Raw genomic sequence first — 23597 nt, 5'->3', positions numbered from 1 at the left:
ACAGTTGACCTGGACATTGGAAAGTTCTCTTGCCGTTCCTCTGACACAACACACTGGGTGACAAACATATCCCACCAGACTGCCGTTCTTCCAGGACTTATCCAAAACTCAACATGGCTATGTTGCCGTCTGAGAAGTGTTGTATCCCAAACAGCTACAATCGCATGTTTTCCTCCGAGTTACGAAACCAGGTCACTTCCTGGCGTCACTTCTTCTCCAAACTCAGTTTGTAAACAATCAACAAGTCCATACAAAGCTAAGAGCCGGAGATTCAAGAAATACACGGCGCACTTACCCGTGTAAAAACTTATCCAAGGAGGGGAACCTTAAACGCTGGTTTAGTGTGGCTGACACGGGGTTTAGACTATATAATTATTCCTCTAAGGAGTTATCCAACTTAATGTAGATATAGCCTAATAGAATATGCAGGTCTTCCTGGATGTAATGGACGCTCCATTAGCCCAATTAGAGAAGCCATGAGTCCCTGTCAGAAGTCTTTACAGTCAACTGCTAAACCATCACCTACGAGCAAGGCACTATTGCAGAAATAAAGTAGCACACCACCATTGAGTCTGGCATGCCACGCCATTAAAGTGGGCAATATTGATCCGCCAAACCATTTGTGGTGGCATATGACACCATATGATTTGGCCCGCCACATCATCTGAAACAAAAATAAATACTCAAATATCTGTTTGTCACCTTGACTTATGAGTTAAAAGGTAATGAAAAATAAAATTAAAATAATATATATATATATATATATATATATATATATATATATATATATATATATGTAAAATAAAAAAAAAGTTGTGTATGTAATATGTATGTATAAATATACATATATGCGTATATACCTTATTTCCTTGAATTGCCACAGGGTATATAGGATGCGCCTGCCTTGAATTACTGCCGGGTCAAACTCGCTTCGCAAAATAATTAGCGCATGCTTAGTTTTACCGCCTGGTCAAACATATATATTGTAATGCCCGCGGTGGTGAAGGAGTCACACAGACGAGGATGCGCCGTTCAATCGCTTTATTAACAAGCGGTAACTTCTTGTAGTACCAAAATATTGCACACACATACACGAGCTGCTGTTAGCCACAACTCACGCTCACACACACTGACACTTTCCCCGCCACTCACACGCGCATGCGCATTCACCACACTCTTAAAGACACAGTACACCAATACAAATATCACAGATATTACACTGCCTCCCCCTTTATGAAGCCCCTCGCCCCGAGGGGTCAACCACAAAATCCCTGAACCTTGGCGGTCTACGCCTATGTCTCTGTGGCCGGCCCTGTTCTAACTCAGGTCCATCAACACGTGGCGCTGGCGGCTGAACAGGAACAACAATAGTGGAATATGGGGAACTTTGATCCACTAACTGTCCAGTGCCATCTGGTGAGGCAGGTGCCGCCTCAAACTGGGGAACTTCTCTCCCCCTGTAGGGTGCCAAACGGTCTCTATGCAAAACAACCTTTCGGCCCTTAGGGGACACTGCAATTCTATATACTACTTCTCCCACCCTCTCTAGCACTCTACACGGACCGTCCCAATGTCTGTCCAACTTGGGGCAACGTCCTTTTTTTCTTTTTGGCGTGTACACCCAGACCAGTTCGCCAGGCCTAAAGTCCCGGCCCTTGCTCCGCACGTCATGGTTCCTCTTTTGCCGTAAACCAGCCTTCTCCAACTGGTCTCGCGCAAAGGAATGTGCTGCTTCCATCCGATCTTGCAACTTCCGAGCATATTCCAGTCCCGGTTGATCCTTGGTGCTGCCTGGTGGTCTCCCAAACGCCAACTCAGCAGGTGTGCGGATCTCCCGACCCAACATCAGCAGGGCAGGGGTGCAGCTTGTGGAACTTTGAACCGCGGAGCGGTATGCCATCAGCACTAGAGGAATATGACGGTCCCAATCATGCTGATGGTTGGCAGTGAGGATTGCCAGCTGCTGCTGCATGGTGCGGTTAAACCGCTCTACCAGTCCATCACTTTGCGGATGCAAAGGAGTCGTGCGTGTCTTTTGCATGTCCAGTCTTTCAAAATTCCTGCCCTGGTCGCTGTGAAGGATATCTGCAGTTCCGAAGCGACTGAACATGCCCTCCAGCAAGGCATCAGCCACGGTCTCTGCTTCTTGGTCCGGCAGCGCGTACGCCTCCGGCCACTTGGTGAAGTAATCCATTGCACAAAGCACATACTTGTTTCCTTTGTCTGTTACGGGAAAAGGGCCCATAATGTCCACAGCTACCCTCTCCATGGGTGCTCCAACCCCTTGCTGCTGAAGTGGTGTGTGTGACCGGTCCTGGGGTCCCTTGTAAGCCGCGCACTCATCACAGTGCCGACAAAAGTCCTCCATGTCCCGCCGGTGCTGACCCCAGTAGAACCCTCGGCGCAACCGGCGGAGCGTTTTTGAGCTGCCAAAATGCCCTGAGCCCAAGCCCCCATGACACGCCTTCAGCACTGTGTCCCTCAGAGTCTTAGGCACCACCACTTGCCATCTCTCCTCCCCGGTGGCCGGCTCCTTCCATGCACGCTGCAGTACACCGTCGCTGATGCGCAGCACAGCAAATTTACTCCACAAGCCCTTGGTGCCGACTGACAGTCCCAACACGCCTTCCCAGGGTGGTCTCCTGCCACTCTGGACCCAATGCCGCACTGGTTCGAGATCGCTGTCCTCTGCCTGTCTGGTCGCCCATTCTGCGGCGTCCACAGTCTCCAAAGTGCACCATGAAGGCCCTTCAGCGGTCTCATCTCCGCGCAGCTCTTTCTCTCTGGCGTCGCGCCGGTCACAGTAGCTACAGCCCTCAATAGCACACGGCCCCCGAGAGAGAGCGTCCGCATTGGCGTGCTGCGCCCCGGTCCGATGACACACACTAAAGTGGAAAGACTGCAGCTCCTCCAGCCATCGTGCCACCTGACCCTCTGGTTTTCGAAATGACATTAGCCATTGTACTGCTGCATGGTCTGTTCTGATGGTGAAGGACACGCCACACAAGTAGTACTTGAAATGGCATACAGCTAACACAACAGCTAACAGTTCACGTCTGGTCACACAGTACCGCCGCTCACTCTTGTTGAAGGTGCGGCTGAAGTAAGCCACCACCCGCTCACCTTCTGGACCCACCTGCGACAGCACTGCACCCATACCAACATTACTGGCATCTGTATCCAGCACAAAAGGCATAGCTGGATCTGGAGTGGTGAGGACAGGAGCATTCATGAGGGCCTCCTAGAGACTAGAAAATGCCTCCTGACAGTCTGGCGTCCACACGAACATCTGATTGTTCTGGAGAAGGTTAAACAACGGTGCGCCACTGCAAGAAAATCCCTTCACGAACCGCCGATAATATGAGGCAAGTCCCAAGAAGCTTTTTAGCTGCTTCTGGGCCCTCGGAATTGGCCAGTCCCTTATAGCTCTGATCTTCTCCTCCAGTGTGCTGATGCCCCTTCCGTCCACCTTGTGGCCCAGAAACTCCACCTCACGCCGCATGACATGGCACTTCTCTGGGTGTAGTTTAAGTCCAGCTGCAGCAATCCTTCCCAGCACCAGCCTCAAGGAATCAAGGGCTGACTGAAAGGACCGTCCATGGACGAGCACATCGTCCAAATAGACCAAGCACTCTTTCCTGGGGATGTTAGCGAGCACTGTGTCCATCAGTCGCTCAAATGTCCCTGGTGCGTTGCAGAGTCCAAAGCTCATGACCTTGAATTGCCAGTGGCCCCTGGTGGTGCAGAACGCTGTCTTCTGCCGTGACTCAGGGGTGAGTGGGACCTGCCAGTACCCACTGCGCAGGTCGAGCGACGAGAACCATGAGGACCCTGCCACCAGGTCCAACGTCTCATCGACTCGCGGGAGTGGGTAACAATCTTTTTTTGTCACCTTATTCAGCGGCCTGTAGTCGACACAGAACCGCGGCCTTGTGCTGTTCTTCCTGGGAACCATAACCACGCCAGATGCCCACGGACTGTCAGAGGGTTCAATGATCCCCGCCTCTAGCATGGCGTGGACCTCCCTATCAGCTGCTTCCTGCCTGATCATGGGGAGGCGACGGGGGCGCACCTTGACTGGCCGCGCATCCCCAGTGTCGATGTGGTGTTCGACCAGATGGGTGAGACCCACCTCATTTTCATTGAGGGCGAAAATGTCCTTAAAGTCCCACAGTACACGCCACAGTCGCTCGCGCTGCTCCCCTTCGAGGCCGACGCAGTTCTTTTCCCAGATGAAGCGGACCGCTACCGTCCGGTCCTCCCCTTGCTGTTGTTGGTTACGCGCTGCTGTTGGGAGTGGCCTGGATGACGCCGCTTCCCGCTTTGGACTTGATTCTTCAGGGCGAGCGGACTCTGCCCCCATTACCGATGGCTGCTGCGTGGTGGGTGATGTCCTCTTGGCTGCGAGCTCCCCTATTGCCTCCTCTCTCTCTATGGAGGGCCTGACAGCCCCTTCCCAGGTTGTCGGACTGGCGACTGCGGTGTTGACGGACACAGCCACAGTTCGTTCAGTAGGAGCGGTCAGCTTTACTCGCTGGCCACTTGGCAGAATGAGCACAGCAGACCCCATGTCTATAACACACCTCGTGGCTTTTAAAAAGTCTCGACCAAGTATACATGGGTCGCTCACATCCGCCACCCAAGCGGAAAATGTTGCTGACAAGCCTCCGATTATGAACATAAAAGTTGCTTTGCCTTTCATCTGGGCAACTTCCCCAGTCACTGTTTTTAATCTGGTGAGACTTGGTTCTACAACAGTTCCAGCTGGAACAACGTCCGGTCTCACAATTGTGGCTGAAGAGCCAGTATCCACCAGGGCTGTGCAGGCTACATTCCCAATCTGCACGCACACATGACATGGGTCCCCCACTTCTGTCCAGCCCACAGTCACAACAGTCTCATCACTTGAGGGCTGGTGCTCCCGGTAACTGGCTAAAGGGGTCCGTGTTGTCCGGGCTACACGGACCCTCTCCCGTTTCCCTGCTGGCCCTTCCTGTTTGGACAGCGCCGCAGCAGGTGGCCAAGTTGTCCACACCCCCAGCAGACAGCGGTGGACGTTCGTCTGTCCTTCTTTTCCTCATACTGGGTTGAGCGGGTATGTAGCGCACATACAAGTTCCTCCACCCAAGCCGGTCTTTGCTCTGCACCCTGCGTAAATGATGCAGCCGAAACTGGGCGGGAAGATGTCTCAGGTGCCGCCCCAGTGGCGATCTCACTCTCCTTGGCGAGTTCAAGTGTATCTGCCAGGGCAGTAGGGTGGGCAAGCTGGACGCGCAAGCGCAATTCATCCGGTTTAAGAGCTTGGATGAATTGATCACGTATCAGTTCATTTTGGATTGCGTCCGGCATTCCGATATACGCACGCCGACCCAGCCTCTCGATCCCATGAGCAAGGCACCGAAGCGACTCACCGGGCAGCCTGTCACGGTGCTTGAATTCACAGCGCAAAGAGTCTCTCAAGTCAAACTCTCCAAAACGCCTTTGCAGTGCAGCAACCAGCGCACTGTAATCAAGTCTTTCTCCCGGGTTCAGCAGGAGCAAACAGGACGCAGCTTCTTCAGTCAGTGACAAAGCCAACTGTATTGCGCTCACCTCATCAGTCCAGCCTGCTTTATTAGCCACAAGCTAGAACTGGATTTTATAAGCCTCCCAGCTTCCTTTCCCTGAAAACTTCAATGTTCTCAATGCTTCACAGACAAGCTCATGGGCGCCGCCATGTTTGTTTACATTCGGCGGCGGCGGCGCATGCGCTCCTGCGTCATGACGCCGTTCCGTCATGGGGACACTGTTGTCCATGTGGCGCGAAACGCCGGCTTCATGGCGTCCGTGCTCGACGCAGGATGCGTCCGGCATGTCAATCGCACACTCCCCAGTTCCTTTCTCTACCTTCACTCGAGCGCTGAGGTCGGCGAACATCCTCTATCCATAGGCAGCGGGTTCAAACCGAAAAACTTCTGACACCAATGTAATGCCCGCGGTGGTGAAGGAGTCACACAGACGAGGATGCGCCGTTCAATCGCTTTATTAACAAGCGGTAACTTCTTGTAGTACCAAAATAATGCACACACATACACGAGCTGCTGTTAGCCACAACTCACGCTCACACACACTGACACTTTCCCCGCCACTCACACGCGCATGCGCATTCACCACACTCTTAAAGACACAGTGCACCAATACAAATATCACAGATATTACACTATATATATACAGTGGGGCAAAAAAGTATTTAGTCAGCCCCTGATTGTGCAAGTTCTCCCACTTAAAATGATGACATAGGTCTGTAATTTTCATCATAGGTACACTCCAACTGTGAGAGACAGAATGTGAAAAAAAAATCCAGGAATTCACATTGTAGGAATTTTATAGAATTCATTTGTAAATGATGGTGGAAAAAAGGGATTTGGTCACTTCAAACAAGGAAGATATCTGGCTCTCACAGACCTGTAACTTCTTCTTTAAGAAGCTCTTCTGTCCTCCACTCGTTACCTGTATTAATGGAACCTGTTTTAACTTGTTATCTGTATGAAAGACATGTCCACAGCCTCAAACAGTCAGATATATATATATATATATATATATATATATATATATATATATATATATATATATATATATATATATATATACACACATATTTATGCATGTATGTGTGTGTCTGTATATATTTATGTATGTATATATTTTCTTTAAGTTAAAGTACCACTGATTGTCACACATACACTAGGTGTGGTGAAATTTGTCCTCTGCATTTGACCCATCCTCTTGATCATATATATATATATATATATATATATATATATATATGTGTGTGTGTGTGTGTATAGGCTAGCCATAATTCCGATGTGGTCCTCAAAAGAAGTGAGTGTAGAAGGTGTCCCTGCTGGTTCCCCATGGTTTGCATCACATGTAGCATCTCTGCCATGTATATGTAGCATCTCTGCTTCCGTCTCTTTAAACCCATTTGTTCCGCATTTGTTGACACTTGATGCCAAGTCGACAGAAGTAATGTGCTGTGGATTCCTTTTCTTTCTTCCTTCTTCTCCTGTTTCCTTCCTTCCCCTGCCCTAACCCTGCCTATCTGTGCTGCATCCAGGTATCAGGAGGAGTACAGTATGGACTCCACCAATGCCCAGTAAGTTCCTGGCAGCATCATGCTTGCATGGCATGGTCATGTCTCAATGGATGCTCGGAGGAGACAAAAGCTTGGCCCTTGTGGCACTGTTGACCAGAGGTGTGGACTCGAGTCACATGACTTGGACTCGAGTCAGACTCGAGTCATGAATTTGACGACTTTAGATTCGACTTGACAAAATGTAAAGAGACTTGCAAGTCGACTTGGACTTTAACATCAATGATTTGTGACTTCCCTTGGACTTGAGCCTTTTAACTTAGAGAGGTGCTACTTTCCCCAAAACCCAAACATTAAAAAGTTATTCAGGAGCGGTCCGTATCTTTCATTGTGTACGTATGTGTCTGTCAGCATGTGTGATGCCTGTCACTACAACATCCAATCAAATTACATCAACGTTGTTTTCATCCCACAGTATTCAACCAATCAAATTGTACAACAACCAACGAAGAAGAGCTGTCCAAACAACGTGCCAGTGAGCAAAAAATGATACCTAAAATAATTTAGTTTGGGTATAAAAAATTACGAGGTGGTCAACACAAAACGGTTTGCAGTATGCAATACACGCTGTTCAAAGATTACAGACAAAGACGCAACAACTTCCAACTTCGTTCAACATTTGAAGTTGCACGATGAACGGTAAGTTTTGAATGTAAGCTAACGTTTATTGGCTAAGTAACGTGACTTTTATTTGCTGTGTAGTCAAATCAGTGAGGCTGTAAACTCACTGCTAACATTATAACCAGAAATATCTTATAAGTAGATGCAGCATCGAGCGCTACTGCCTACTGGCACTGACGAGACACGGGGCCGCCATCTTGGAGTGGTGTTTCGCTCCACTCAGTGCAATTCATTTGGCACGAGCAATGAACTGTCAAGAGCATTTAATTCATCTAACCACACTGAATACCACTAATTTCCACGCTCTTTTTTTGTCATACATGTAGCTATGATGAAGGACACATGTTTTGGCGTGTTTTATTATTCATACTTTGCTTAACAGTAATAGAATATTCGTATATGCAATGTGACTAGACGTCCGAGCTCAAAACTGGGAATATAATCCCAGAGAACGGGGGAAAAAACGTCAGCTAATTTTAAATTGAAGAAACAATATGATTAGGTTATATATACATGCGTATATCCTACATAAACAATGTATGAATACATTAGATATCTATATATCTTATAGACTGTATCTCTGTTGCGGCAGCAGCAGCAGAGTTTATTCTGACTTGACACTTTGTATTGTTTTGTTGCATTACATTCTTCCCTTAAATGATCATGTTTACATTGATTGTTTTGTATGTATTTTTTAGGTATGTCACTTTGGATAAAAGCGTCTGCCAAATACTTAAATATAAACATATATAAACACCTGAAAGTCTTTGTATCACCAAAAAACACCAATCTGTTTCACTGGATTCAGAATAAAACCAATTTCTGTTTTACCCAACAATCTTAGTATTTGAATATTGTTACTTGAAGACATATTCCTGGTTACAATTATACTGTTAAGAAAGTATTGTCTTATATTTTTGCCTAAAATGAGAATACATCATAATCAGCAGCGGCTGGTGGATTTTCTTTTAGGTAGGGCTGAAAGTTTGTAAACCAAACCCCTGTAAAGGAGTCATCCTTCCCCAGAAGATTTCTTTGTGATTTTCACATACAAATATTGAAGATCTTTGCTCCTTCTCAACTCTGTGGTAATATTATTTTCACAAAATACAACCAATAGTACGTTATTGATAAATCTTAATTGTGAAATTAATCACCTGATTCCTATTTTCAACAGTCCACTCATTTGAGCAGGAAAACGCTGAACACCATTCCGTTTTTTTACCTGTCAACTGTCAGTTTAGGCTGCTCGCCGGCTCCTCATCACCACTTCAAGATGGCGGCCGAATTTCTCGCGTCACAGCAGCCAATGCTGCGTCTACTTATAAAGATGTCTATGGTTATAACGTCATTGCAAACACCGCAATCTGTTGCGTCCACTGCAATTCGCTACCATATTCATACTTTTTGTCAAATGATTTTTTTAAGCAGGGTTGTATGAGCTACTTACACATAATGTTACGTTAGTGAATGTATCACACTCAGTAACATAACGTTAGGCGGCGGTCAGCAGCACCACATATTTTAGCCACCTACAAAAAGACAAACATATTTAAATAAAGGTCGGTTAAAATGTATACTTTATTCAGAATATGTGTACTTATATCATAGGGCCCTGACATCTAAAAAGTACAACTCTGTTCATTGTTATGTTCATGTATTTATGTTTTTGATGGGTACGCGCACACATCAACACACATACAGTATGAGATGAGATCAATGAGATAAGGTAAGAACAGGATAGAAACTGCTGTGGAACTAGTTACCATGCAATATGATTTGGAAATACAATGGTAATATTTTTGTGCAAATAAGTACAATTGCAATTTTCAAATGTCTTTATCCTGTAAAGGAATTAGTTAAATGTTTAAAATGACTGATGGTTAATAGTGCTATTATGAAGTGCAATGTCAGCACTATTTTCTTTTCCTGCAATTTCAAATGCACTTGTTTTAAAAAATAAATACAGCGTTTTAAAAGCATACACTGTGTAAATATATTAATCTGTGATTAAAATGACTTGAAAGGACTCGAAACTCAAAATGCAGGATTTGGGTCTTGACTTGAGACTTTCCAGTCTTGACTTTGGACTTGACTCAGGACTTGCCTGTCTTGACTCGGGATTTGACACGGAATTTGAGGGCAAAGACTTGAGACTTACTTATGACTTACAAAACAATGACTTGGTCCCACCTCTGCTGTTGACTTTGCACATGACAGTCCTCCATGTTTGACAGCCATTGTCCAGGGCAATGATGCTCCCTATTGCATATACAGCTACCTTTTCAACACTTGTTGTGCTAAAACCTCCCAGAGAATAAGAATTATTGTTATTGTTACACCAAATGGTGAAAAGGCAGCTTGTATGTTTAATATTCTTTTCTTGCCAACATGTGGATGCACTGATTGTTCTGTACATTATGCATGCTTGCATCACACAGAAGCGCAGTCTGAGAGGTTCTATGTAACTTTTAGTCACACCCATCATTTACCATCTTGTTAATATTTATGTCTTTGCAACCCCGTGCTGCTGGTAGAAAATGGATTTCCCTCCCTGCGGACCTACAGTAGAAACATGTTGACGCACGTGCCATCTCTTACCGCCATCTCCTACCGCCATCTCTCGTCCTACGCCGATTCTGTAAAAAAAAATGCTTTGCAGGGATTCTTGCCACTTGGGTCTCCGAGTGGCGCCCAGAAACAATCGTCTGGTAAATATTTTACCACATCTGCTGCGGTCAGTTTGTTTGTCTGCAAGAAGTGCCACCCAAACACCTGATATCTCACTTAAGTACTTCCTGTGGTTTGCAGATAAAAGCCTCAGCTCTCATTAATCTTGACAGGAAGCAATCAGGTTTTCATTTCCTGTTCATAAAGCACAGCCTTTGGGAAAGCTGCCATAATTATTCCCATAAGTGCATTATTTGTTAGCCAGTGTAACATCTTGACCACAACCATGTACAGTCAATTCTGGACTATAAGCCGCTACTTTTATCCTGCGCTTTAAACCCTGTGACTAACAAAACGGTGCAGCTAATTTATGGATTTTTCTTTGCTGACGACCATAAAACAAATAGTTTTTTTTTTTAAACAACTAGCAAACACACTGAAAAGCTGTGTTATTGTTTGTGCTTTGGCATTATCTTCCGGGTACTCCGGCTTCCTCCCACCTCCAAAGTAATGCACCTGGGGTTAGGTTGATTGGCAACACTAAATGGGCCCTAGTGTGTGAATGTTTTTATCTGTGTTGACCCTGCGATGAGGTGACCACTTGTCCAGGGTGTACACCGCTTTCCGCCCGTGTGCAGCTGGGATAGGTTCCAGCACCCCCCGCGACCCCTTTATGGACATGGGGTAGAAAATGGCTGGAGTTCGTTCACTGCAGGTGATGCAATGTCCTAAGCTGTGCACCTTGGAGCTGTCCATAGCGTTCTTACTTGTATGGATTCTTCATTTTTCACCCTAAACGTTTGGATTTCTTTACAATATAGCCAAAACAATTCTTACTTACTAAACATTCCCATGTGTGTTGTCTGTCAGAGTGTTTTCAATGGGCATTTGTACGTGCTAAAGTAATGTGATCAAGCGGGCATCGTTAGCATTAGCTAACATGTTTAATGAGTGTCAGTGTTAGTATTATTAACTTACAATGGCATTCTGTACGTATTGTTTCAGTTTCACAAATTCCTCAGTAAATTCACAGAAACGTCACCGTGGAGTTATTGAGTCTGTTTAGCTCAGGGGTCGGGAACCTTTTTGACACAGGGAGCCATGAAAGCAAAATATTTGGAAATTTATTTCAGTGAGAGCCATATAATATATTTTAAGACTGAATTCAACTAAATGTGAGTATAATAAGCCTCTGAATTTATTGTTTTAAATAATGTTGTAATACTCACAATTAATGCGACTTCTGGTGCTGGATGTATTTTCTGATGGCTTTGTAGTCTGGTTGGTACTTGGTGAGGTTAAGCTTCATGCAGGCGTTGAGGCTTTCATCCGTTAAACGTGATCGTAGGTTGGACTTGATGTTTTTAAGATGTGAAAATGACTGCTCACATGAATATGTAGATCCAAACATGGTCAATACAGCAATACACACACGCTTCAGTGTGTCGTATGTGACAGGAAGCGCGTTCCAAGTTTTGATGATCAGCTGTTCTTCCGGTTGAAGTTTTTTAATTTCTGTCCACATGTGCTTGCTCGCCAACTCCGCTTTCTGTCGTACGATTCTTTCCAAATCTTCAGTCAGTGACTTGAACTTATTCACCCACATGTCTGAGGCCTTCAGGTCAGCCAATTCTGCTTCAAAATCTCTGAGGGAGACATCAGGAATGTAATTCAGGTCGGCTGTGTTCAGTGAACACTCGTTTGGATGGGTGATGAACTTAAAAAAATGAGTGTGCTCACGAAAATCTCCAAAGCGTGCTTTGAACGACTGTAGGAGACTGGATGTGAAGCCAGCTAGCTGGTGGAGATCAAAGTTTTGCGTGGGCTCACTTGCTGTGCATGCATCTTTAAATTGTCTCAGTTTTTCAAAATGTAGTAAACGACCTGTTTCAAGATCCATGATAAAGAGCTCCAGCTTGTTTTCAAAAGCAAACACGGCATGTTGAAGGGATAGCACTGTATTTCCAATGCCTTGCATTTTCACGTTGAGCCGGTTCAGATGTTCAGTCATATCCATGAGATAGTAAAACCTGAGGAGCCACTCAGTTTCGGCTAGCTCAGGATGCTCCATGCCTTTCATTTCACGGAAAGTCCAGATTTCGTTCAGGCAAGCTGCAAAACGGCTGAGCACCTTCCCTCTTGACAACCAACGCACATTTCTGTGCAAAAACAGACCGTGACAGTTATTTCCAACTTCATCCAGCAGTGTTTTAAACTGGCGATCATTTAAGGCTCGGGCAACAATAAAGTTGATCACACGAATGACCAGCGACATCACTTCGCCAAGCTGCCCGTCACCCATCTGAGCACAAAGTGCCTCCTGGTGTAGAATGCAATGGAAACTTAGGATGGGTCTATTTTCATGTTCACGGAGAAGCACCACAAATCTTTAGTTTTTCCCCACCATACACGGAGCACCATCAGTACACACTGAGATAAGTTTATCCAGAGGTAGAATTTTTTCATGAGCGAACTCCATGAAAGACTTGAATAAATCTTCACCTCTTGTGGACCCTTTATTGGCAGAACAGCAAGACTTTCTTCGCGCAGTGTGTCACCAGCAGCATACCTTGCAATCACACTGAACTGCGACAAATGACTTACGTCTGTTGACTCATCCAAAGCGAGGGAAAAGAACGGCGCTGCATTTATGTCCTTAACTTGCTTTTCCTCCACTTGGTTTGCCATCATGATGCTACGATCATGAACAGTTCTTGCCGACAGAGGCAATGTCTTGTATCCGTTTGATTACCTTGTCTTTGTTCGGAAGATCATCAAAAAGTTCATTGGCTACATCCAGCATGAACGTTTTAGCATACTCGCTATCTGTGAATGGTTTTCCGTTCCTCACTATTGCTAAAGTTCCAGCAAAAGTAGCGGAATTATAGTCACCTTGCCGGGTCCGTACGCAGAGTTGCTGCTGGCTAGCTTGCACTCTGCTCACTAGCCCTTGGCACGCTTTCTTCCTGCTGTCTCCCGCAGGGTATTTTGATGCAAAGCTAGCATGGCGTGTGTCGAAGTGCCGCTGTACATTCGACCGTTTCATCGATGCAATTTTGTCATTGCAAATTAAGCACACCGCAGAACCTGCTCTCTCCACAAAGGCAAATTCTTCAGTCCATTCGTCCTGAAATGTACAATACTCCTCATCCTTTTTTCTTTTCGCCATCTTCTTCGTCGAAGGGTTAGCTTTGAGCTAACGACCGACAACACTGAGTCAAAAGGGGGCGTTTACCTGTTTACCCACCAACGGCCAACGTCAGCTATTATTATCCAATAAAAAGAATGGACAATTGCTCCTACAGCCGAATGCAGTCTTGAACAGGACATGAGCAGTGGAAAATCGATGGATGGATTAAAACAAGTGATAATATTTTATGTTTTATCTGAAAAGCCGAAATCTGCGAGCCAGCTGCAATCATCAAAAGAGCCACACTTGGCTCACGAGCCATAGGTTCCCGACCCCTGGTTTAGCTGATTGGAGAGCCAGCTTCCACAATTAGTGGGTCCATGACATGACTTCTGTTTTGTTTGATCAGCTGTTTTCCTGCAGTGTTACAGTGTTTAGAAAAAAATCAAGTTATGTAAATAAACATTTGCATAATACTTATGTGTAAGTAACTAATTTCCGAATGGGAAGTGAAGTGAATTATATTTATATAGCGCTTTTTCTCTAGTGACTCAAAGCGCTTTACATATTGAAACCCAATATCTAAATTACATTTAAACCAGTGTGGGTGGCACTGGGAGCAGGTGGGTAAAGTGCCTTGCCCAAGGACACAACGGCAGTAACTAGGATGGCGGAAGCGGGGATCGAACCTGCAACCCTCAAGTTGCTGGCACGGCCACTCTACCAACCGAGCTATACCGCCCCAATGAATGTATATATCTGAGACTTATAGTTCAGTGTGACTAATATGTGGAAATTATGTATTACTTCTAAAGATTTGTGGGTGCGGCAGGAAAAGTATTTTTTCAAATTGTTATACATTTTATGGAATGCAAGATAATGTTTTTGTTGCATTATTCGAGAATATCAATGTTAAAAAGATATGCAAAGGCATGCAGTACATGTATTTTTTTCTCTAAAATTGAATACATTTAGTCGAAAAAGATGAAGTACTCTATTGGCGCACATTCATTTAAAGACATTCAAGGGCTATATAAAATGATGTGGCCCCCAGGCCTTGACTTTGACACCTGTGGTTTAGCTAGTGCAGGGGTAGGGAACCTATGGCTCGCGAGCCAGATGTGGCTCTTTTGATGACTGCATCAGGCTCTCGGATAAATCTGAGCTGACATTGCTTAACAGGATAAGTAATGAATGATTCCGCTTGTAATCACAGTGTTAAAAATGACGTTCAAAATATAAAACATTCTCATGCTTTTTTATGTTCAAAAAGTTGCGTTAATGGTAAAAAGGTATTTATTTATTATTGTTTAGTGTGGGTCTTGCTCTCCTGGGGGTTCTTCAGACCACCAAGCACTGACATGAGAGCCTGTTTCAGGGTTGCAATATTGTTATATTTTTCAATAAGTCTCTCAGTTGCTTTCCAGCAGATGTATTTTTCTCTTTCGTTCTCGCTCGCGCTATGGCTCCAGCTCCAACCCTGTCTCTCCCCCTGGCTGCTGCTTATAACAGAGCGACAGGTGATTAGATAACAAGGCCCAGGTGGGCCATTTACGCGCCTGTCGCTGATTTCGAGGCTGGTCCTTGCAACACCCCGCTTCGCTGCAGGCCCGCAGGCCACGCCCCTCCACAGTTAGCTTCAGAATAACAATGTTATTACAAAGAATAAGGGACCTATTGTACTCCAGAAATGTTGGTCTTACTTAAAAATGCTCACGTTTAGTTGTGTTCAGTGTTAAAAAAAAATACTGTATATTATATGGCTCTTACGGAAATACATTTTAAAATATTTGGCTTCTTGGCTCTTTCAGCCAAAAAGGTTCCCGACCCCTGCGCTAATGGGTCCATGACACAACCTTCTATTTTGTTTCATTAGCCATTTTACTGCCATGTAACAGGCTCTATTTGTAAATAATTAATGTATGTCTGTGTAAATAACTTATTGCGCAAAGTATACAGGTATATCTGGGGGGGAAAAAAAATTCAAAAATTTAGTGGTTGCAGCTTATTTAGCAGTGCCCTTGACTGTCCGAAAAATACGTTATGTCATGTTTTATTACCAACAAATTACTCTTACAGCAGATGTTTGAAAATGTGTCAGAATGAGGACATATTTGTACTCGTAATTCCTTAATTTCTGTAATATACAATATGTTTTTACATTCAAACCAGCTTCATTGTAGTTTGATAGCAAGTGGAACCACCAGTTGTGACCTGTGTGCATCAACTACACTTGGCACAGCCAAAATAACAATCAAAATGTATTTGTATCGCACCTTCAATCATTCCACTAGTGCCCGGAACTCTTCACAAGACAAAACAAATAAGACCAGGTATGGCTGGACCCATAAAACCACTTCAATAGATATCAATATATCAATATCAATGAAAAATAAGTTTGGTAAAACATTCTATACAAATATGTGTTTTGGTCGGACGAAACCGGAAGTTACAAAGCAAGGTTGGTTGCATGAACAAAGGCACTTACTCTTTAATCACCTGGCAGCGCAGGAAGTGATCAGTGGGCGTGACACGTTAACAGCCAATCAGGTAAAAGTATCAACTATCATGTTTGGTTGCACCATCTTGTTGTCTCTGGGTTGATTCTCTGCATGGATTGAGAAGACAAAGTCAAAATGAGTGGGGAAAAAAAAGTTATTTATCAATATTGACTGATATAAAACACTTATATCGTGATATAGTTTCAGTCATATCCCATTTTAAATACATATTATGCATATTAAGAGGGTCATATTATATAAAACCCACTTTTCTTGCCTGTTACTGTTTTTTGGATATTTGCAATTCGAAAATTTAAATACAAACCATGTAGGCCTTGCCCAAACCCAAAAGCAGTGAAGTTGTCACGTTGTGTAAATGGTAAATAAAAAGAGAATACAATGATTTGCTAATCCTTTTCAATTTATATTCAATTGAGTAGACTGCATAGACAAGATATTTCATGTTTTTTTTTTGTTGTTGTTGCAAATATTAGCTCATCTGGAATGTGTGCAGCATGTTTCAAAAAAGCTGGTACAAGTGGCAAAAAAGACTGAGAAAGTTGGGGAATGTTCATCAAACACTTATTTGGAACATTCCAACAGGTGAAGAGGCTAATTGGGAACAGGTGGGTGCTATGATTGGGTATAAAGGCAGCTTCCATGAAATGCTCAGTCATTCACAAACAAGGATGGGGCGAGGGTTACCACTTTGACAATTTGCTCAGGCATTTGTTGACAAACAGTTTAAGAACAACATTTCTCAACCAGCTATTGCAAGGAATTTAGGGATTTCACCATCTACGCTCCGTAATATCATCAAAAGGTTCAGAGAAACTGGAGAAATCACTGCACGTGAGCGGCAACGCCTGTGACCTTCGATCCCTTAGGCGGTACGGCATCAAAAAGCGACATCAGTGTGTAAAGGATATCACCACATGGGCTCAGGAACACTTCAGAAAACCACTGTGAGTAACTACAGTTGGTCGCTACATCTGTAAGTGCAAGTTAAAACTCTACTATGAAAAGCCAAAGCCATTTATCAACAACACCCAGAAACATTTCCCTGGGTCCGAGCTCATCTTAGATGGACTGATGCAAAGTGTAAAAATTTTCTGTGGTTTGACGAATCCACATTTCAAATTGTTTTTGGAAACTGTGGCTGTCGTGTCCTCCAGAACAAAGAGGAAAGGAACCATCCAGACTGTTCTATGCACAAAGTTGCAAAGCCAACATCTGTGATGGTATGGCAGTTTATTATAAGTAGTTGTGTGTTTTTGTACAATTGTGCTTCGTTCCAAAGGAGCCATTTGAGATTTACCATTATTTGTTACCTGGTTAATTATTCACTTCAGCGGATAGCTCTATAAATAGTACATTTTTATTTCTCCAGCGGTGTTTATTGTTTTTAAGAACCAGCTCAAATCAATACATAAACCTCCAGTCTTTTGTGAGGAGTTAAGAAGTGCCGACCTACCTTTTATGTTTGGTGTCAATGAAGTCTCTTCAAGTGTGCAAACCTCTATAAAGACGGTTTTACCAATCTGGAAAAACAAAAACCGAAATTCTGATAATTTCTCCAAATGAAAAGATCCCTCGCTGTTCATTTGTTAGAACTGGTCTCAGGAACCTTGGGCTTGTGTTGGATCAGTCTTGGTCTTTGGAGGGTCTCGTCGTCAACCGACCAAAAACTTTTTTATCACCTCCGAAATATTTCTAAATTGAGAAATTTGCAGTCAAAATTTGATCTGGAAATTATCATTCACACGTTGATTTCATCTGGTACTGATTATTGCAGTTCTCTCTTCAACGAGTCAACGCTAAAGAGACTTCAAACGGTACAACATGCAGCTGCTAGACTTCAGACCAGAACAGTCCACATCACCCCCTTTCGATCCAGTCTTCATTGGCTTCCAGTCAAATTCAGTTGAAGATTTTAGTCCTGACTTTGCATGCGTTGCATGGTGGGACCCCTCGGTACATCACTGATTTGTTATGCTCCTGCTCTTCAGTTGCATGGTCGGGCCCCTCAGTACACCACTGACTTGTTACATCTTCTAAAAATCCCAGAAATTAATTTTAAAATCCTGTCATTCCAGGTTATGTAAAAATAAAATGTAATTACTTACAGTCGTGGTCAAAAATTCACATCCACTTGTAAAGAACATAATGTCATGGCTGTCTTGAGTTTCCAAAAATTTCTACACCTCCTATTTTTTTGTGATAGAGTGATTGGAGCACATACTTGTTGGTCACAAAAAACATTTAGGAAGTTTGCTTCTTTTATGAATTTATTATGGGTCTACTGAAAATGTGAGCATATCTGCTGGGTCAAAAGTATACATACAGCAACATACATGATCAATTTGGGTGATGTAGAAAAGTTACAATTAAATCAAATTAGCTTCATGGCCTCTTAACTTCATGTGAGTGATTATGATTGACGACACCTGTTGACTTCTCTGAGCCCATTTAATATAGAGCACATGTGATGCAGTCATTAGACTCGGTTACAAACGCCACAATGGGAAAGTCAAAGGAACTCAGCACGTATCTGAAAAAAAGAATCATTGACTTGAACAAGTCAGGAAAGTCACTTGGAGACATTTCAAAGCAGCTTAAGGTCCCAAGAGCAACTGTGCAGACAATTGTTGGTAAGTATAAAGTGCATGGCACAGTTTTGTCACTGCCACGATCAGGAAGAAAACACAAGCTATCACCTGCTGCTGAGAGAAAATTGGTCAAGACGATCAAGAGTCAACCGAGATCCACCAAAAAGCAGGTCTGCAATGAATTGGAAGCTGCTGGAACACAGGTGTCAGTGTCCACAGTCAAGTGTGTTTAGAGAGAGAGGCTACCATGCAAGAAGGAAGCCCTTGCTCCTGAAGCCACACCTTAAGGCTTGTCTAAAGTTTGCCCCTGATCACATGAACAAAGATAAGACCTTCCAGAGGAAAGTTCTGTGGTCAGATAAAACAAAAATATAGCTGTTTGGCCACAATACCCAGCAATATGTTTGGAGGAGAAAAGGTGAGGCCTTTAATCCCAGGAACACTAATCCTACCTTCAAGCATGGTGGTGGTATTATTATGCTCTGCGCCTGTTTTGGTGCCAATTGTAACTGGTGCTTTTTGCAGAGAGTAAATGGGACAATGAAAAAGGAGGATTACCTCCAAATTCTTCAGGACAAGCTAAAATCATCAGGGTATTGGGCGCAGTTGGGTGTTCCAACAGGACAATGACCCCAAACACACGTCAAAAGTGGTAATGGAATGGTTTAATCAGGCTAGAATGAAGGTTTTAGAATGGCCTTCCCAAAGTCCTGACTTAAACGTGTGGACAATGCCGAAGAAACAAGTTAATGTCAGAAAAACAACACATTTAGCTGAACTTCACCTATTTTGTCAAGAGGAGTGGTCAAAAATTCAAGCAGAAGCTTGTGGATGGCTACCAAAAGCGCCTTATTGCAGTGAAACTTGCCAAGAGACATGTAAGCAAATGTTAACATTGCTGTATGTATACTTTTGACCCAACAGATTTGCTCACATTTTCAGTAGACCCATAATAAATTCATGAGAGAACCAAACTTCATGAATGTTTTTGTGACCAACAAGCATACTTGCCAACCTTGAGACCTTTAATTTCGGTAGGTGGGGGGTGTGGGTGCGTGGTCGGGGGTGGGGCGGAGGCGTGGTTGGGGACGTGGTTGGGGCGGGGGTGTGGTAAGAGGGGAGGAGTATAATTCACAAACTCGAGTATTTCATATGTGTGTGTGTGTGTGTGTGTGTGTGTGTGTGTGTGTGTGTGTGTGTGTGTGTGTGTGTGTGTGTGTGTGTGTGTGTGTGTGTGTGTGTGTGTGTGTGTGTGTGTGTGTGTGTGAATTCTAGCTATATATATATTTATTTTATTCTGTATATAAATAAAAGAAATAGTTGAGTTTCCGACGGCACCGATCAAATACACAGTAATAAAAACACAGTTGTTCTACTAACTGTACTGTGATTGCTGGTTACAAAAAAAAAAAAAACAACACTTACCTTTCGCTATTTGAGTAACCTTTGTTCTTCCATTTGCGTACTGGCGAGCAATCTCCGCATCCGGGAACGTATCCTTCACAGATTTGTTGTAGACATCCGCAAATGAGAACGGGATGTTGCTTCCAGCTATCAGCATAGCCATCTTTGTCCCAGCATAAGTTACACCATCGGGTCTCCATTTTGCGAGGTGACCCATAATACTGGGTTGTGAACGATGCTGCGCTGCGGTCGCTTTATTCTTCGCTGACCGTTCATGACTGAATATAGCCGTTCGGCCGCCGTGTTCAATGGAGAAGTCTGTTCTACAAAATTTACAGGCAACATACCTCTTCCCTTTCGATCACTTCGAAGTATGTGCTCCAATCACACTATCACAAAAAATAAGAGTTGTAGAAATGATTGGAAACTCAAGACAGCCAGGACATTATGTTCTTTACAAGTGTATGTACACTTTTGAGGTGGGGGTTGGGGAGTATATCATTTCAAGTATTTCTTATATATATATGGAGAAGTCTGATCTACAAAATTTGCAGGCAGCATACCCCTTTCCCTTCAAGCTGTCCTGGATGAACTGAAATGATTTTTTCCAATCATTTTGCAACTTGCAAGCGTACTTCTTCTTACTCGTCGCTATGTCTCTTCTTCCTTCTTTTGCATTGTCTCTGTTATGTTTTCAGACATTACTAGTTGCCGTAGTTTGGAAGCAATGCATAATGGGAATCCGGATGTTGTGTGTCAGTGTATTAAACTGCCGGCTGGAATAAACACAGGCTGAGAAATTACTCCCTGCCTGCCTAATTTATTGGTGATAGTTAAACCTATGGATAATGCAGACTTATATAATAGTCTCCTTTTCAGGTGAATGAGGATGCTAAAAGCAGTGCCTCAATATTGTTGTCCGGGTGGAAATCGAGAGAAATTCGGGAGAATGGTTGCCCCGGGAGATTTTCGGGAGGAGCACTGAAATTCGGGAGTCTTCCGAGAAAATCGGGAGAGTTGACAAGTATGCTAGCCACAGGTGTATAAAATCAGGCACTTAGGCATGGAGACTGTTTCTACAAACATTTGTGAAAGAATGAGCCACTCTCAGTGATTTCCAGCGTGGAACTGTCATAGTATGCCACCTGTGCAACAAATCAAGTCGTTAAATTTCCTCACTCCTAAATATTCCAAAGTCAACTGTCGGCTTTATTATAAGAAAATGAAAGAGTTTGGGAACAACGGCAGCTCAGCCACCTAGTGGTAGGCCACTTAAACTGACAGAGAGTGTCAGCGGATGCTGAAGCGCATAGTGCAAAGACTTTCTGTACAGTCAGTTGCTACAGAGCTCCAAACTTCAGTACGCAGAGAGCTTCATGGAATGGGTTTCCATGGCCGATCAGCTGCATCTACCCATACATCACCAAGTCCAATGCAAAGCGTGGGATGCAGTGGTGTAAAGCACGTCGCCACTGAACTGTAGAGCAGTGGAGACGCCTTCTCTGGACTGATGAATCACGCTTTTTCATCTGGCAATCTGATGGACCAGTTTGGGTTTGGAGGTTGCCAGGAAAACGCTACATTTTGGAATGCATTGTGCCGAGTGTGAAATTTGGTGGAGGAGGTTTTATGGTGTGGGGTTGTTTTTCAGGAGTTGGGCTTGTCCCCTTAGTTCCAGTGAAAGGAACTTTGAATGCTCCAGGATACCAAAACATTTTGGAAAATTCGATGCTCCCAGCCATGTGGGAACAGTTTGGTGGGGGCCCCTTCCTCTTCCAAAATGACTGTGCACCAGTGCACAACGCAAGATCCATAAAGACATGGATGACAGAGTCTGGTGTGGATGAACTTGACTGATCTCCACATAATCCTGACTTGAACTCGATAGAACACCTTTGGGATGAATTTGAACGGAGACTCAGAGCCAGGCCTTCTCACCTGACTTCACCAATGCGCTTTTGGAAGAGTGGTGGAACATCGCTACAAACACACCCCGCAACCTTGTGGACAGCCTTCCCAGAAGAGTTGAAGCTGTAATAGCTGCAAAAGGTGGAGCCACATCATATTGAACCCTATGGGTTAGGAATGGGATGGCACTTCAACTTCATATGTGAGTCAAGGCAGGTGGCCAAATACTTTTGGCAATACAGTGTATCTTTGAAAAAAAAATTACAAATCTTTCAGGTTTTGTTTCCTTCTTCTTTGCTTTTTTTCTCACTCCCGGTCAGACTCTGGCACGTACATGGATGTTAAAATCCATCGCTGTTGCTATCTCTAAGAATATAATTCAATGGATAAGCGGAAGAAGATAGATGGATGGATGGATGGATTTGTAAATGGTAAATGGGTTATACTTGTACAGTGCTTTTCTACCGTCAAGGTACTCAAAGAGCTTTGACATATTTCCACATTCACACATGCGAGGCCCTAACCACGACCCATTAGGAGCAAGGGTGAAGTGTCTTGTCCAAGGACACAACGGATGTGACGATGATGGCAGACCGCTAGAAAGTAGCTTGAAGATCGACTGTAAAGAAAGACTGTGACCAAAGTACTTCCATTACATGTTATGTAGACTAGGGCTGTCCCGATACCAAACCAAAATGTATTAAGATACTTTTCTAAAAAAAGGGAGCACAAAAAATGTCATTATTGTCTTTATTGTAACAAAAAATCTTAGGGTAAATGAAACATATGTTTATTATTGTTATTTAGCCCTTAAAGAAAATAGTGAACATACTAGACATTTTGTCTTTTAGCAGTAAGTAAACAAACAGACTCCTAATTAGTTTGCTGACGTATGCAGTAACATATTGTGTCATTTATCTAACTATTATTTTGTCTACATTATGAGGGACAAACTGTAAACATGGATTATTAATATACTTGTTCATTTACTGTTAATATCTGCTTATGTTCTATCTACACTTCTGTTAAAATGTAATAATCACTTATTCTTCTCTTCTTTGATACTTTACATTAGTTTTGGATGACACCACACATTTAGGTATCGATTCGATACCAAGCAGTTACAGGATCGTTCATTGATCATGTTCAAAGTCCTCATGTGTCCAGGGACGTATTTCCTGACTTTATAAACGTAATAGGAATTTTTAAAGAAGAAAAAAAAGACCAAAATGCACCCATTCTCCATTTTCTGCTTGTAAGTACTCTGTTTGTGTGCGCTGCCGGACATGCTCCTCTGCTCGTAAAACCAGCAATGGCATGATGTGACCACGAGCCATCATGCCCTTAAAAAAAAAAAAAAGGTACTTTTTAGAGGCGGTATAGTATCAAATATGATTGATTAATATTGCGGTACTGTATTAGTACTGGTTTTGATAGATATATTGATTGAAACTTTTATTAGTTGATTGCACAGTACAGTACATATTCCGTACAATTAACCACTAAATGGTAACACACGAATACGTTTTTCAACTTGTTTAAGTCTGGGTGTACGTTAATCAATTCATGGTATACGGTACAAACCTAATGTAGACCATAAGGAATTGTTGTAAACGGGACCT

The 23597-nt window shown here is 43.5% G+C and overlaps 1 protein-coding gene across 14 annotated transcripts in view; it reads left to right on the top strand.

The window, feature by feature from the left end:
• Positions 1 to 23597, top strand: part of LOC133556297 (potassium channel subfamily T member 1-like) — a 320711-nt gene that overhangs the window by 161373 nt on the left and 135741 nt on the right. The window contains exon 2 of one of the 14 annotated variants that reach the window (XM_061906099.1): positions 7097 to 7135. The exons of the other annotated variants lie outside the window; for them this stretch is intronic. Coding sequence (XP_061762083.1) covers positions 7097 to 7135 — 39 coding nt within the window. The remainder of the gene's footprint in view (positions 1 to 7096; positions 7136 to 23597) is intronic. 14 annotated transcript variants of the gene reach the window in all.

The sequence above is a fragment of the Nerophis ophidion genome, linkage group LG07, assembly GCF_033978795.1.
Source record: "Nerophis ophidion isolate RoL-2023_Sa linkage group LG07, RoL_Noph_v1.0, whole genome shotgun sequence".
NCBI lineage: Eukaryota > Metazoa > Chordata > Actinopteri > Syngnathiformes > Syngnathidae > Nerophis > Nerophis ophidion.
Note: the sequence above shows the minus strand (reverse complement) of the source record. Positions and strands in the feature narration are given on the sequence as shown.